Source organism: Solea solea, chromosome 3 (genome assembly GCF_958295425.1).
Source record: "Solea solea chromosome 3, fSolSol10.1, whole genome shotgun sequence".
NCBI classification, from domain to species: Eukaryota; Metazoa; Chordata; class Actinopteri; order Pleuronectiformes; family Soleidae; genus Solea; species Solea solea.
The window spans coordinates 849,606-864,784 of record NC_081136.1 but is presented as its reverse complement, the minus strand read 5'-3'; the positions used below and the strand labels follow the sequence as shown (position 1 = coordinate 864,784).

The 15,179-nt window shown below is 44.9% G+C and overlaps 1 protein-coding gene across 3 annotated transcripts in view; it reads left to right on the top strand.

The window, feature by feature from the left end:
• Positions 1 to 15,179, top strand: part of sema3c (sema domain, immunoglobulin domain (Ig), short basic domain, secreted, (semaphorin) 3C) — a 33,177-nt gene that overhangs the window by 2,801 nt on the left and 15,197 nt on the right. For 2 of the 3 annotated variants that reach the window (XM_058624850.1, XM_058624848.1), the window contains exons 2-4: positions 1,174 to 1,317; positions 12,890 to 13,050; positions 13,511 to 13,573. In XM_058624850.1, coding sequence (XP_058480833.1) covers positions 1,197 to 1,317; positions 12,890 to 13,050; positions 13,511 to 13,573 — 345 coding nt within the window. In that variant the 5' untranslated portion in view covers positions 1,174 to 1,196. The remainder of the gene's footprint in view (positions 1 to 1,173; positions 1,318 to 12,889; positions 13,051 to 13,510; positions 13,574 to 15,179) is intronic. The other variant, XM_058624849.1, reaches the window with a different exon arrangement.

The window sequence follows — 15,179 nt, the reverse complement described above, 5'->3', positions numbered from 1 at the left end:
TTCATATAATGATTAGATTTTGTGCCCAGTTACAGTCAGAGTCGTTAATATAAACACTTTACAGTGACTCCAGCAGTGGAGTTTGCAGGAGTTCACCTGCCTCCATCAATTATTGAGCTTCTGTCGTCCTGAGGCGTTCTTAGTGTTTCTCCTGCAGCTCCTTCAGTGCAGATTTAACTCATCTATTTTTAAGAGACAAACATCTGCATGGATACAGTAAGAGATGACGTGTTGTGTTCTAAGTCATGTAGTACTTACTAAACCAGGGCACCACGTTAGTAGTCTGGATGTTTTTATGACGTAAAAATCATCTTAGAGATCAATTTTGTAAATAAAGTTGTAAAGTTTGTAAAAACAAAACATTATTGTAATGAAACATGCAGGTAGACTAAAGGTCCATGATCCACTGTGAGCTTTACAGACTGTTTTTGAAACAGACTCGAGCTTTAACATCCACGTGATGTCACTTGCATGTTTTCCCAGATACGACCACTAGGGGGCACCAGTCAAATCATCACATAAAAGTTTCAACTGGGTTCAATAACCGTTTTAATAATGTTCACCACGAATGGAAGTCTGTGCAATGTCACAACAAAATAAATCAACTTGAAAAAAGAATTTGAAACCCAAACCAGAGCTAAAAGGAAATGATGTATTGGGTAAGTGATCAGTATGTGGTCCATAATAGATCACATCCTCAGCCAAAAAGTCCGTTTATATGCATCTGAAGACCATATCATTATATTTCAAGATGGACAACAGCCTTGTCATCGAAGCCAAAAAATCATAGGAACCACATTCTGCCCAATTTCCATCTCAAACCGCTTTCAGACATGCGCCGAAGTCCAGACCAGCCCCAGAACCTTTCCTCCCACTCAGATTGAGCCCATGTGAGAACACAGCTGGAAGGGCTGTGGAAAATCCACCGTGACTGAGTTTCCTGCCGTCTGCCCACTCGACCCAGGTGCCGCACATTTACCTGAATGTTCCAGAAAATCCTCCAGCTTTGGTGAACGTGTCTGACGCAGTTCTGAGTCACATTTATTTCAGTAAATCCTTGACTGAAGAAGTTGCTTGTTTGTTTTAGCGACGATAACAACACGAGGTTATTGTTAAGACAGTTAACGACACGAGAGTTTACTAAAGTGATTGAAGGTCTGGTTTTCCGTCCAGCAGGCAGCTGTTTGTGAGCAGTCATGGGCCGGCCGGAGGGGTCGGCCAGGTCGATGACCCTGTCCGTCCTGGCGCTCTCTGTCCTCTGCACCGGCGTGTCCAGCCTGCCACAGCCTCAGCCCAGAGTCTTCCTCTCCTTCGAAGGTAAGAAGATAAAACAGACATGTTTGAAAGTGTGTTACTTCTGCAGCTCTTAAGTTGTAAATCTTTGACACTTCAGAGCGTTTGCGCCCGTGTTCTGTCACGCCGTGGACCTCTGTTCTTGGACACTCTCCGTCCATCTGTCCGTCGTCAGAGCTCGGCAGGAGGTGCTGGTGCTGCTTGTCAGATCTTCCCCTGAATGTGTTCCTGGTTAAACTTTAATCACACACGCGGTGAAGCAGCCCTGTGGGTATTGGTGCTGCCTCTGCTTTTGATTCTGTTGTTTTATTTAATGGCTTCAACATAGATTACTTAATAAATGTTCAATGTTCCCCTGAAGTGGGCGTCGACTTTGATGGTGTGTGTGTGTGTGTGTGTGTGTCTACAAACAGTAAGTAACTGCCCTTTTTTGAGATAAAAATGATCCGTGTCCAGACTGAAGTCCACATTTGAAACATGAACGTCGTCTTCCACTTGACAACGTGATCTTCTTAAATAGAACGTGATGTTAGTTTAACAGCCGCTAATCAGAGTGACCTCTTAATGGAGAGTTTTACAGAGCAAAGATTCTTGTGAGGTGAAAGTAAAACTGAAAGTCGCTGAGAGTTGAGTTGTGGTCGATAAGAACCAGCCTCTAAATGCAGTAACTCTAACCCTCAACCAGTCAGTTTCTGCATTTACCCTGGAAAATTCGAACAATATTTGTCAAATGTTCTCCGACTGCGACTGAACTCGTGCCACTGGGACTCAGATTATCTTCACTTTCTGTTTGATTTCTCTTTTGTTCTCTCACATTGGTTTGATTATTATTATTGTTTCTTATGCGAATATCGGAAACAGTCTGTGTTTATGGTCCGGCGTGTTTCTGTGAGTCATTAAATCCAAACACACACACACACACACACAAAAATAAAAGCCAAAAACCAGTGACTGAATGTGAGCGTGTACCCAATGGAAAACATTTTTACTTCACTGTTTCTGGTGTCAAGGAACCACATTAACTCACGTCATGAAAGGTCAAAGGTGTCAGTGCTGAAAATCAGCTAATCTCTGTAATCCTGGAACTCTCCATTCCCATTCCGAGCGTGGATTAGATTTGATTCTTCGGTGTCTCCTGCAGGACGGCCACAAAAGGCCAGTTTCAGTGCAGTGAACTCAGTCTTTAGCGGATTGTGGACTTGATTCCTAATGAGTGTTTATGTCTGTGATGAGTCTGAGTTTAACTGTGCTGCAACGGCCCAAGAATGCATTCAGGAGAGTTTAGGAGAAGTTCTGAGAGCAAGTCGAGGACGACTGCTCGCTGTGTATTTACGTTCTCGTTTGGATCGACAACCTGAGCTTCAGGAATAATGGAAGTAGTTGAGTTTCTTTGAGTTGTTTTTGAGGTAGGATGAGAGTCGTAAGTTCAGCATGGCTGAGCACCAGATGTACAGAGACTATTAACCGGGGAGTTTCTTTACTAAGGGAAGAATTGAAGGTGTTTGGGCTCCATCCAGAGCAGCGAGAGAGATGAACTAAGAGTCATGGAGTGGCTGAAGGGAGCGCAGGTGTTGTGGCACCTGCTGGGTGTGTCCTCAGCAGCCACATGTGAAGACCTGGTCTTAAACTCACTAAACCAAGAAAATAAACCAGTGAGTCAGACGTTAACGTCGAACACAGATCAGGACGCTTGAATAACCTCGCCCTTTCCCGACTCATGTCACTGCTGAAATCCAAACCGGAGGGTAAGGCGGGTTCACGGGACTCCCGGCGTAAGGGCCCCCCCCCCTCCCCCCGGTCCTGCACAGAAGTTGCTGCCTCGGACATTCCTCCTTTCCCTCGCTCTGCTTACAAACGAAAGCCAAGGCCACAATGAAAACCACATCATAAACAGTGTAACGTACCCAGATAATAAACTCTTCTGTGCCTCAGATAATAAATGATAATAAATGATAATAAACACGGCGCGGAGACGCAGAGTGATAAAAACTCGTGACTCGTTAAGATGTGATTGTATTCGTGACAAAAAATCAACTTTCAGAGCAATTTCAGAGATGTTATAGTTAATCACTCCATACATCTGTGGAAAACAGCCTTGAAGGTCGAGACTGGTGTCATGGGAAATAACACAAGTGCTCTCATCATGAAGACATTAAAAATGAAATCACAGGATCTGCAAGACGCTTGTTTTGATGAAGCCTTTCAACTTTTACCCCTAAAAAAAACCACAAAAAGACACCGTCAACTTCAGCGTTCTTGTCTCATGTCTTCTTGTCTTCTACAGTTTCTCCACTGTTTGATAAAATAAATGATATAACCAGCCTCGGTATATATCCACAAAATATAACACATAAACGTATAAAGTAACCGTTAGATTGTGTAAATAATAAAATAAAAGTGTGACGTTTAGTACGACGGACCTTTCAGGTGCGAGCCGCTTGAACCAGACATCGTGGTAGGAGCGCGTCTTATTCCCTGTGTCCAAGCTTGTACCGCCACCCGATGGTGAAGTGGGATACTACAGGACCCTGATGTGCGATTATAGCAGGAGTCTGCGACATGCAACCAGGGCCTTTAACTGACAGAGGCTTCCATTGAAGCTGTGAGTAGGTTTACGTGCTCCTTGTGTTTAACGTTAAAATGTTAAACAGGGTTTTGAATCGATACCGCGCCCAAGTATGGATCACAGCTGAGCGGCTTAAAAGCTCGCCATAAATAACAGTAATATCTGCCTTAATGTAATAGTGCTGTTCATTTTGAACATTATCATTAACGGCACACACACACACACACACACACACACACACACACACACACACACACGTGTTTGCTCAGTTCTCAGAAAACACAGAAGCTTTATTTCACATAATAAACTACCGTTCCATCACGCTACGCTAACAACGCACCGTATTACCTTTCACAAAACTAACACATGCACATGCACAGCGCTGCTTATTAGTTTTGCTACTGTATCTGTGGGTCTGTGGGTCTGTGGGTCCGAGCGCTGCCAGAATTCCTTTTGCAGGAATTGCAGATCAACAATGAAGCCTCGGCCGGGGCAGTGGTCTGTGCTGGTGTTCAGGATCATTTCACCTCATCAGGGGGACTCGTGCTGTTCTGGTAAACCTCCAGTCTTCAATACAGCGTGCACACAGTATGAATGTGCAACCCTTAGAGGTGTTTATTTAAGTCTGTTTAACACACAGAGATTGATTGAGATTGTGTTTGTAGTTTAATGAGCGCTTCCTTATGGACTTCCTGTTCACAGCCTGAACAGAACCAGGCGTAGAGATCCGGAACCCGTCTGCAGATACACCACGTGTATCACGCCTCGTTACCGCGACACTGTACTTCTCACACAGCAGTCGGTTGTGTTTGCCTCGTGCTGAGGGTTTTCAGTGTCTCGGAGTGCATTCTTTGAGTTGATTGAATTTCAGCTGGAAAACTCTCTGCTGAGTCATTGTTAACACGGTGAGGTCGTGACCTTTTGCAAGTACACAGTTCTGAAACGGAACTTTTGTGTCATTGAAAACAGAACCAGTGATCTGGGAGAACTTACAAGGCTCTGTTTGGAAGTGAAAAAGTGTTACAGCACCACATACAGGCCTGGCATACGTACTACAGCTAGAGCAGTAACTGTCCAACAAACACTGATCTTGGTAGAGTTGACGTTGGTGCACCAGACACCAGCGTTGTGAAGCTCCTTGAATCCAAAATCAAATTAAATCAAGACCACGTGAATTGGAAATAAGTGGTGATACCTTGATACCTTGATACCTTGATACCTTGATACCTTTGGGGAAACTTGAAATATCCAAGTCGTAGTTTTCATTCCTCAGAAAAATGACAGCCCCTAATGTTTTCTGACTTCCATGAGTGGAGGTAATCTAAGATGATATAACGTCAGTCCACAGATGAGGTAACGTCTCCGCTTTACATTTTAAATGATGGGAAGGAAATAATAATTAGATGCCCGAGTCTTTTTCATTGTTCTTATCCCTTTGAAGGAGTCCGTGCACATGAATTTACAGACAACACACTCTGACGGGGTCAACCAGAGGTGACAGATCAGCGCTGACGAGCCAGAAACACACCAGGAGGTCTTTGGTCTCCATCTCACATTAGACCTGGACATGAGCAATCGCTGTTTTCATCCTGGTGAACATAATAAAGCGTCTCTGAAGTAAAAAATCAGTGATGCTCCGTGATGATGGGGAATTGTTGGCAGGGCAAAGCAGAGGCTGTCAGAGCTGTCAGCACGGGCATTCAGAGACGTGCTGCACAGAGCTGTAGGTTTGTGGTAGGTTAGCGGTGCATGCATATGTGGTGGTGTGCATGCTCTGAGCCTGAATACCAGCATCTTTCTTTCCAAACTCATATCCTGAGATTTATCTCTAATGACCGGAGTTTCTGCAGGAGCATTGGAGGTTGGGATGAGCTCCATCTTGCACCGCCTTGGGGCTGACGGCATATGAAATGTTTGACAGCTCCTCTGTCAGCCTGTCTCCCCCCCCCGCCTCTGTTTGTTATGTTTGACCTTGCAAACCCCCCCCCCCCCCACAGCAACATGTTGAAGAAAGGTAATCTATGGCCATCAACAGACAAAGATGGAATTTCTTCCAGGAGAGTCGAGGTCAAGTGGAAAGTCCTTGGGCATAATCACAAATCAATGAACTAACAGTGCATGCAAGTTTGTTTACTGTTGGCTGCCGTAGACGCTCAGAGGTGAGCAGACACGACCTCCATGTTGTCAGTCTCACTGTGACATGTCTCTCACTCTTACACTGAACCTTTAAAACATGATTCATTTCTTGTCTATTAGGACGTTTGTAAACGATCTTTGTTCCCAGAGTCGACACCGCGAACGTCAAAAGTTTCAACAGGTGCATTTATCACTGTCTCACTCGCAGCTAATGTTTACCGTCACTTAACACCGGAGAGACAACCTCGTGACCTCAGTGACCTCACGTCACAGAGGATGTGACACAGTTTCAGGGAGGACAGGGGAGGACGGGTCCCACCTGGTTCAGGTCCCGTCCTCCTGCTCCATCATTAGTAGACACATCAACTCCCAGAACCCTCTGACCCTTTAACTCCTGACTCTGACAGACTGTACCACAGCCTCACTGAGGTGAGTGGTAACTGGAGGCTCCTGATCCGAGGTCAGAGGTCACGGCTAAAAGGCAGGAGCTGACGAGATAGGTTGATTCCGTGTGACAGACCGAGGGCCGGTGACATGTGAATGGAAGGCCCGGTGCTAATTGGGGCAACGGGAATGCTGGGGGGGGGGGCAGCGTGGTCACCAGGTTATCGTCTCCAGTTTCAGCTCCTGCGGGGAATATTAGCCAACAACCGTCGCAGATCAACCAGCAGTTGACATTGGTGCAGGATAACATCGCTGTGCTTAAACACATACGCCGAGCCGAGGGAGGAAACACACTCGGGTTTCACGTGTCATATTTAGATATTCTGTCTGCCTCAGGGAGTCACAGTGAGAGAAAGCATGCACACACACACACACACAAGCACTGTGGCATTCTGCGTCACAGGATTTCCATTACAAGGATCTGGATATAGATAAATGACGATAAACAACTGGAGAAATGAATAATACGCTGCTTATATATATATATATATGTATAGTCTACTCTTTGTGAGCCAGTGCAGGCGTCTGTCCATGACGAGCAGTGGCAGTACAGTGGCTTTGAGCATGCTGTTTGCATTTAGAGTGCCGAGTGCAGCCTGCCAGGGAATGTAGAGTATGTCTGTTGGACAGACAATCGGACGACTCTGTCAGCTTGTGCAGGACACACCGTGGGTGGTCTGCGCCGTCTCAAACGACACCTTCACTTCCCTTATGCCACCAGTCATTACTCCCCCAAGTGCCCCAGGAAAAAGTTGGTAGTCCCCAAAAATTGGTAGTCTCATCCGCACAGTTGTCATCTTTCATCTGAAGAGATTCCCGTCAGTTGCTGGGTTAAAGTCTTTTACTGACGCAGTATGTACGAGTGGGCCGGCCCGGTGTTTGCTAAGTGCAGACATCTAGAACTAAACCCAAGAGCTCTCAGCAGTGTCCCCACAAAGAGCTGTGGCATTTGGCGCTGGTTTGGAAGTCAGGCACCCGTGATAAAACCCTCTCCATCTTGTGAAGATGGATTCATTGCAAAGGGGGCGGCATAAGCCCCTGCTTCAATATTTATCAAACCACTAACTGTGGTTCCGCCCACCAGCTGCCCCTGACAACCACAGAACAGCTTCTCCTTGAGTTGAATGGGAGAAAAAACAAGTCTCATTAGCATGGAGCTGATTTATTCATGCTGGCCTTTCAGGTGTAAAGCCAGTTCATGAGGGTTTATTTGCATGGGAGACAGTGCAGTTGTTTTGTAATTGGCCCACTGTCCGACCCTGAAGTGTTAATTAGGCACAGGGACCTTTTGGCTCGTGTTCAGGAACCGCTGTTCATCCACGCTGCAGATTCCCCGTCCGTGTTTGTTCCTGCTTCACAACAGTGAAGCTCCTGTTCTGACAAAGTCGTCCGTGTTGATTTTATCACCTTTCCATGTTGATAGAGAAGTCGCTGCAGATGGATTTTCACGAGGTCAGTGCAGAGTTTGGAAACAATGAGGGAGAATCTCACCAGCTCCAGCTGTGTTTTCTCTGTTGACACATTCCCCTGCAAAACAAACCACCGTGCCGTATTGTTTCCTTTCCTGTTGGAGTATATCTCGCCGTCTCTCATGAAATCAGAGGACGACACAGCGAGCGGCGTCTGTCGTTTGGCCCAGACTCCTGACATGTCAGTCGCCTCGCTCATAAAGATCCCACATACTTTCCAACCTCTGTGAATCTCTCATTTTAACGACGCTGTGTTACAGCAACCGTCTCCTTGTAAGGACATCCAAAACCAGGACCATGGGTGTGTTGTTTACTGCGCGGAGATTTACTGTAAAACTTTGTTATTTGATCACGCAAACACTTTTCAGAGGCCAAGACAGAGAAAATCAGGTGGACTGTTGTTGTCTGTCCAGAACGCTGCAGTCTCTCATGTTCTCTTTCAAAACAGGGCCACAGTGAGCGGCTGCATTTCTTTCTATTTCTACTTGGCTTCTCACCACAGTCGCACAAAGGAGGATGTACTGTTTAACTGTGTGGGATTATTGTCCCAGTGTCCATGACCAATCCCTCGTGTCACACGTTACTTTTCAAATATATTTTTTCTCAAATGTCTTTGAAACTGTTGTGTATATTGTTTTATAGTCGTATACGCCGCCGTATTCACTGACCTTTACTTCTTTAAAGAAAACACGAAGCTCCCGAACGGCGACGGCTGGACGTCATGGAAACAGCGCTAACGCCAAGTACAGATATTGAATTTACAATGATCTTAAACCAAGTTAAAAACTCAGGTTTTCATTGCCTGAAGGAACGCTCCACCTGTTTCACATATAAAGGTCAGTTTAGATTGTAATAACAGTTTATTCTTTTGTGTCTCAGTAGGATTCTCTCTATGAGAAAGTACACTAAACTGCAGGTGATTCTTCTTTGATCAGTAAATCATCTAAACTTTGACTCCTTCATTTTCTTCATTTTCAGCCTCCGTGTAGTTTGTGTTTTCCGCACTTCTGCAGCAAGAAAAAAACCAACCTGCCGTTAAATATTGAAAGACCGCTGTCTCGTCGCGGCTCGACAAAAGGCCTTTGTGCCGCTTCCACTCGATCGCTCCGCACAAGTGACTCACATCAAAGAGAGACACACAGTCTCAGACCTCCAGACGCCACCTTGGCCTTTTTGGCTCGGCCCACTGTCCGTCATGAGGGGTATCACCACGAGGCCACCACAGGTCAAAGCTCAAAGTCAAAGGCAGTGGGCCCACCTGCAGCCATGCATAATATGAACCCCAACTGTTACCAACCCACAAACCCCGCTACCTCTGTCATTGATTTACTCGTTTATGTCTCCGTCCTGTCCAAAGTGAAGAGAGCAGCAAAAAAGACAATAAAATAAGACATTCCATCACTTCCAGTCGAGGCGTTTCCTACATCTAAGTTGTCATCCCTTAAATCTGCATCCCTCTATCCTCAAGACACTTTTATTACGCCATTACCTTCATTCCGTCCTTCAGCGTGGACACAGTACTGTAAATCTGCGCCTCAATCCACGACAAGACGCCGGAGCGTGCCAGAGTGGTGATGTCCACACGCACGCATTTCCACGTCGGGGGTGTTTTTCCGATGTCAGCGGTGAAGAATGCGTGTAAACTCATGACTAACAAGCCACATGTGGTCCGGCGGATTTCTTCATCACAGACCTGACTGCGCTCTTGCTTTTCTGTGTTGATAAATCGTTAGTCATGACAGGCACATTTGGAGGTTGTGGTTTTGCTGTGAAAAACAGTTCAGGGATTTGTTTTGAAGTGCAGAGAGAGAGAGAGAGAGTGAGACAGGTCCTCTGCACAGATCATGTATGACGGATTCATCCCAGTCCATATTGACAGGGTTTTTCCAGAGCAGGTGCACTGGGAAGACAGACTTTCATTTTGGTGTGCAATGCGAGCATGAGTCAAATGTTTGCACAAGATTGAAAGTAGAGCGCTGAGAAGATACCGGATCCGATGGTATGTGGACTCCAGAGGGTCTCGGTGAATAAACAGGGTGCATGTGACACCGCGCTCAACTGGCCTTCCGCCCTCATGAGGGACCATGAAAGGCTCCAACACACAGTTCACCATAATATTAAACAGTTGTTTTACCCGACACCACACCTTTCTGAGCAAACCCGCTCCCCCCGTGGAATGTTCTGGACGGGTGCACAAAAGAGTTTCACAATAAAGTCCGTCAGTCCAGTCAGTGAACTCGACTTTGAAGAGTGTAAACATAAACACTCGCTGAGGTCATCAAACCAACAAAGCAAACAAAAATAAGAATCTTAATAAAACAATGAACGCTGTGGCCATATGTCTGGATTCAGGCCGGACCGCTGTGACGTTGATGTAAGAACTCAAGGAAAAGACATGTTTACACAGAAGTTCTTAGTCAACAAAAACTCTCCTGGATGCTGCCAGCAGAGAGAAATATTGCAGATAGATATTTAACTATGCACTCACTTGATGTGATTCAGCTTTATTTACTTGTTACACTTGTTTTTCATTTACACTGTCTGAATTATACAAGATTTGAAGCATACAAAACCTTTTACCACATAAAAAAACTTCATTGTTGTAGGAAATGAAATGACTTTCAAATGCATCGTCTCCTGTCTGGAGAATTGTGGGTTGCACCTGTGATTAGCTGACCGCAGCTGGGGCTAATTAGCCGAGCTAACCAGTGTGACAATCACAGCTGAGGCTGATTAACCTGCCTGATATCAGCAGGTTCCTGAGTCTTTGCTCAGTTTGACTGACAGAGGAAAGATCTCTGAGGGTTTTGTGAGTGTTTGAGGTCGTTGTCGTTGGCTCTTCAGTAGCATATTTTATGCTAAAGCTACAATAGCTGTTCTTTTGTAATTGATAATAAAGACAAATGATGAGCGACTCATTTGTGCTGGACGTTGTGTGAGCTTGGCACAGGAATGCTAATTTTATTAGCAAGAAAAAAGCCAACACAAAGCTCCCGCTACAGCTGAGCTAACGGAGTCAAAGGACTTGGTAATGAGTTCAAGTTTGAACAGTGAGTGAGTGGACTTTGAGTTTTTGGGGTTTTTTTGTGGTGGAAAATACATTTTAGCATAAAATATTATTATTTTCAATCCTGTAGTAAAGACTCAGCTAAGCTAATAGCAGCACGGCTAAGCTAAAGCAGCTATAGCTGCCTCACATTATGTAGTTAGGAGGTTGATGCTAAGCTTTTACCTCACGTTACGTCACCTCATAAAGCTGCGGTCGCCTCGATTGCTGGATTTTTGAGTGTTTGGTCGTAAAACGTTAGTCTTTCCTCATTAGACCGTCTAATGAATGTCGTTAAATGAAAGCTGTTTATATTTGAAAATCAAGTATGTGAAAGTGAAAGTGTTTTCCCTGAATTGCTTCAGTGACAGTGCTGTGAGTGAGTATTTCCCCCTTGTGGCAAACCAAGGCCCTTCCAGTGTTCAGCTGTGATATCTGTGATGCTATCTTTTCCACTTTGAAGCCACAGATGATGCAGTCTCTCTCTCTCTCTCTGTAATTAAATGCACATGTGCTTCACTTTTAATTTGCGTTTCTGGGCAAAATAGAGTTGTGTTTGTGTGCACGGCGCTGGGCGGTGACAGTGTTCCAAAATACTGAGTTCCCCCTCAATACATGAACCATATAAGGCCGTCCACCTTTAGGACAGTGAACAGCGAGCGTGAAGAGTCGTGGGAAACTTTGCCTTGCGACTGAAGTGGTTCACTTCCCTTCATTCAAAGTTAAATACTCCAGGCTTCGCACACTAAACAACAGCCTGTGATCAGAGCGAGGGGTGCCACAGAAAGAGCCGCTCTCCTTCAGGAAAATAGGCCCCGGCCTCAGACGCTGCGTATGTCGCACAATAATGAAAAAATCTGACTTTAGCCCCGAGGCACTGAAGCAAAAGCACTGGCAACCTGTTTGTTGATTAGAGGCAACAACACAAAGAAAGCTCAGAGAGGATCAGTGGAGGGGAGGAAATTGAGGGTGTAGATCTACATTACACTCTGCCCCCCCCCCCCACACAAACCCCCCCTCAGTGCAGATTGAAAAAGTGATAAATATGCATGAGTTTGGCTCCGACAGTGCAGCGCTTTGATGGCGCGGTCGAGAGTTCTCTGCGTCTGGAGCGAAATAGGCTGAAAATAACGACTGTCCACGAGTGTGTGTGCGCGTGTGTGTGTGTGTGTGTGTGCGTGTGTGTGTGTGTGTGTGTGTGAGAGAACAATGTCCGTCTTTAATGGGGCGAGGAAACTCTGCAGCGAGATCTATATTCTGTATCTGTGGCAACGAGGTCTCTGTAGTCACATCTTCTTCCCCCAAAGTCGAGAGAAGCGAGAAGTGCCCTTCGTAATAAATCATCGTGGGATCAATTTCAGGGGCAATTTATTCTGCTTTCTTTAAGTCTCAGTCCACAGTGTTCACACCGGGCTGTTTATATACAGCTAGAAATAAAGGTTTCACTTCACACCATGAACTCGGGTCCAGTCTTGATGTTTGGTTTTCCCGGTGTGTCTCTTCCTGTCTCTCTGCAGACGTCGCTGTCGACAGTTTCAGCCACTTAATGACTTTGATTTGCAAACCGAGGCTAAAGTGAAGCAGAAAATGCAACTTTCAGTCTAATTTTGACGTTAATTCATTCACTGAACATCTGGTCGTGTTTGACAGGTCGTTCAAACTAATCCACATTTGTTTGGTCGACATAAGAGACTGTGTCGTATTCACTTAAGAAGGAACAACAATGTTATTTGAACTTAGACGAGGAGGAAGTTCTATGTTACACACTATACAGACTGTACATGGTCATAATAATAACAACAGTAATCTGAGATAGACTTGTCATGTGCTGCTATGGAAAAAGGAGAAGAATATGTGGATTTTATTTGACATGAAGTCCGTGGAGGTGTCGTGTACTGGCCTCGGGTTTAATGTGGTCCTGTTTTTCTCTCTCAGACCTGCAAGCCTCTCAGTCCTTTGAACACTACAGTATATCCGACAAGGCCATGGACTACAGGATCCTGCAGATGGACGAGGACCAGGACCGGATGTATGTGGGCTGCAAGGACCACGTCCTCTCCATGGACATCAACAACATCACACATGGCACGCTCAAGGTCAGCTGACGGCGTTCTGCATTTACAAAACCCGCCATATTTAACACAAACGTAAAGCTCATCATCATCATCATCATCATCATCATCATCATCATCATCATCGTGATCGCGTGGAAATTACCGCAGATTTTCCATCATCATTGAAAAACTGTGATAAACGGCTGATTGTGGCTGCGGTGAAGGAGTTCTCCTCGGTGTAATTGACAGGCTTGAAATGCATAAACAGATGGGAAAGCATTGCCCTTTCCCCAGGGAGAGCTTCACTGCAGCCTTTATTTCCCAGAGTAAATTGCTTGATGTATTCATGGAGTCAGACGTTTGAGCTCAGACCTGAAAACAGATGCATTTTCAACATCTATTTAAAAAAAATAAACTTTTCTTTTTTCTTTTGTCTGTGAAAATGAAAATGAATGATGACATTTAGTTTTTCCTCACTTCAGTTTTTTTTATAAACCTGCAGGTGTTTTGGCCGGCGTCTCCCAGTAAGATCGAGGAATGTCAAATGGCAGGAAAGGATCCGACGGTGAGAACACAAAAGCTTTCTAAAATCTCTCAAACAAAGTCAAAGTAGTAACAAAAACAGGTACTACTGTATAAATGTACTCATTATGAAGTAAGTGTCGCTACTTTAACCCTTAAACTCGTCACCTGGACACATGTTTGTGTTTTTGGATTTTCATTTCTAGAATATTTTATTCTTTTTGTCAGTGTTCTCAATTAGTTTTCATGTATTGTTTGTATTTTTAGTCTTTTGTAAACCACGTTAACTAAAAGACTCACACTAACACACCTTACGGACAAAAATGTCCTCAATCGTTCAATCGTGATGCATCGTGGCAATTTAAATTAAAAACTTTGAAAATTTGATCATATTTGATATGAGGACTGTACTACCACTTTTATATTTTGCTGTTTTTTCTGCCTAAATTGTGGAATATATCCAGAAAATGTATTTTGGGAGTTAGATACCATCCTGACATCAGGAGAATACAACGTATCATACAACATCTCCACGTTTAATGTATCAATCTTAATGTATTCTTCCATTTCCTCATAGAGTGGTGGAGTGTTGCATCTTACTTGGACTTGATCTAGAGTTTTATGTTTGAGAGCAGCTTACGTTTCGTCATTATGGTAAAATATGTATCGTAAACCACGTCCACTTCCTGTTATTATTCCTTTTGTCCTGTTGAGGAGAAATAACACGCTCTTCCTCTTACAAATGAAAAGCTGGGTTCATTTCAAGCCGACCGGTAAGAAAACAACCGCCCTCGCACCACCGTGGTCCGGTCTGGATGTGGACTAAAGGTTTCAGTCTCAGAAGGGGGGTCCACAGCTGAGAACATGCATGCGGCTCATGGGCTTTCCCTCTCCCCTGCGTGAGCTTGTGTCAGGTGCAGCAGCAGCAGCAGCAGCAGCAGCAGCAGCAGCAGCAGAGTTGGTAAACCTGCAGATTTAATGAAGCCATGCAGAGACGCAGTACACTGGACTGCCTCTGTTGTCCTGTAATTGGTTTGTTCCGTAACGAGGACACGTGTGCGGCCGTCAGTGGACGGAGAATCAAAGGACAAAGTCAGGGTTTTTATTTCCAGTGTAGAGTGTGTTTGTACGACACATGAACACATGTTAGTTAACCTCATAAAAACCATCTCTTTCTGACTGGAAGTAGACGTTTGTGTCTCTGTTTATTCTCCATAGAGAAAATCTGTGTTTTTAGCTCACAGGGACACACAGCTCCTCCCTCGGGATGTTTCTACATGTGACTCAGAGCTTCCCCACTCCTCTGTTATTGTTACCATTTCCATCAGTATATATATATATATATACAGTATATATATATATATACAGTATATACAGTATATATACATATACGTGGTTTGCACCGGCGAGTGTCAGTCAGAGAGAAATCCAGGCCCGAAAGGTGGATGAAGTGTTTGCCGCTGGCTCAGAAGTCTCCACTCCTCTGCACTCGACGTGATCGCCACTTGAACTCGAGGCCGTCCGTCTGGATTGTGTTTGTCTGGCGCAGGAAAAGAAAAGAAAAAGAAACCGGGACGTGGCTCCACGTACATTTTTGTGGCCGGTGAGGCGAACATTAGATCTGGGTGAAGTCCTGAGTCTCTGAGGGT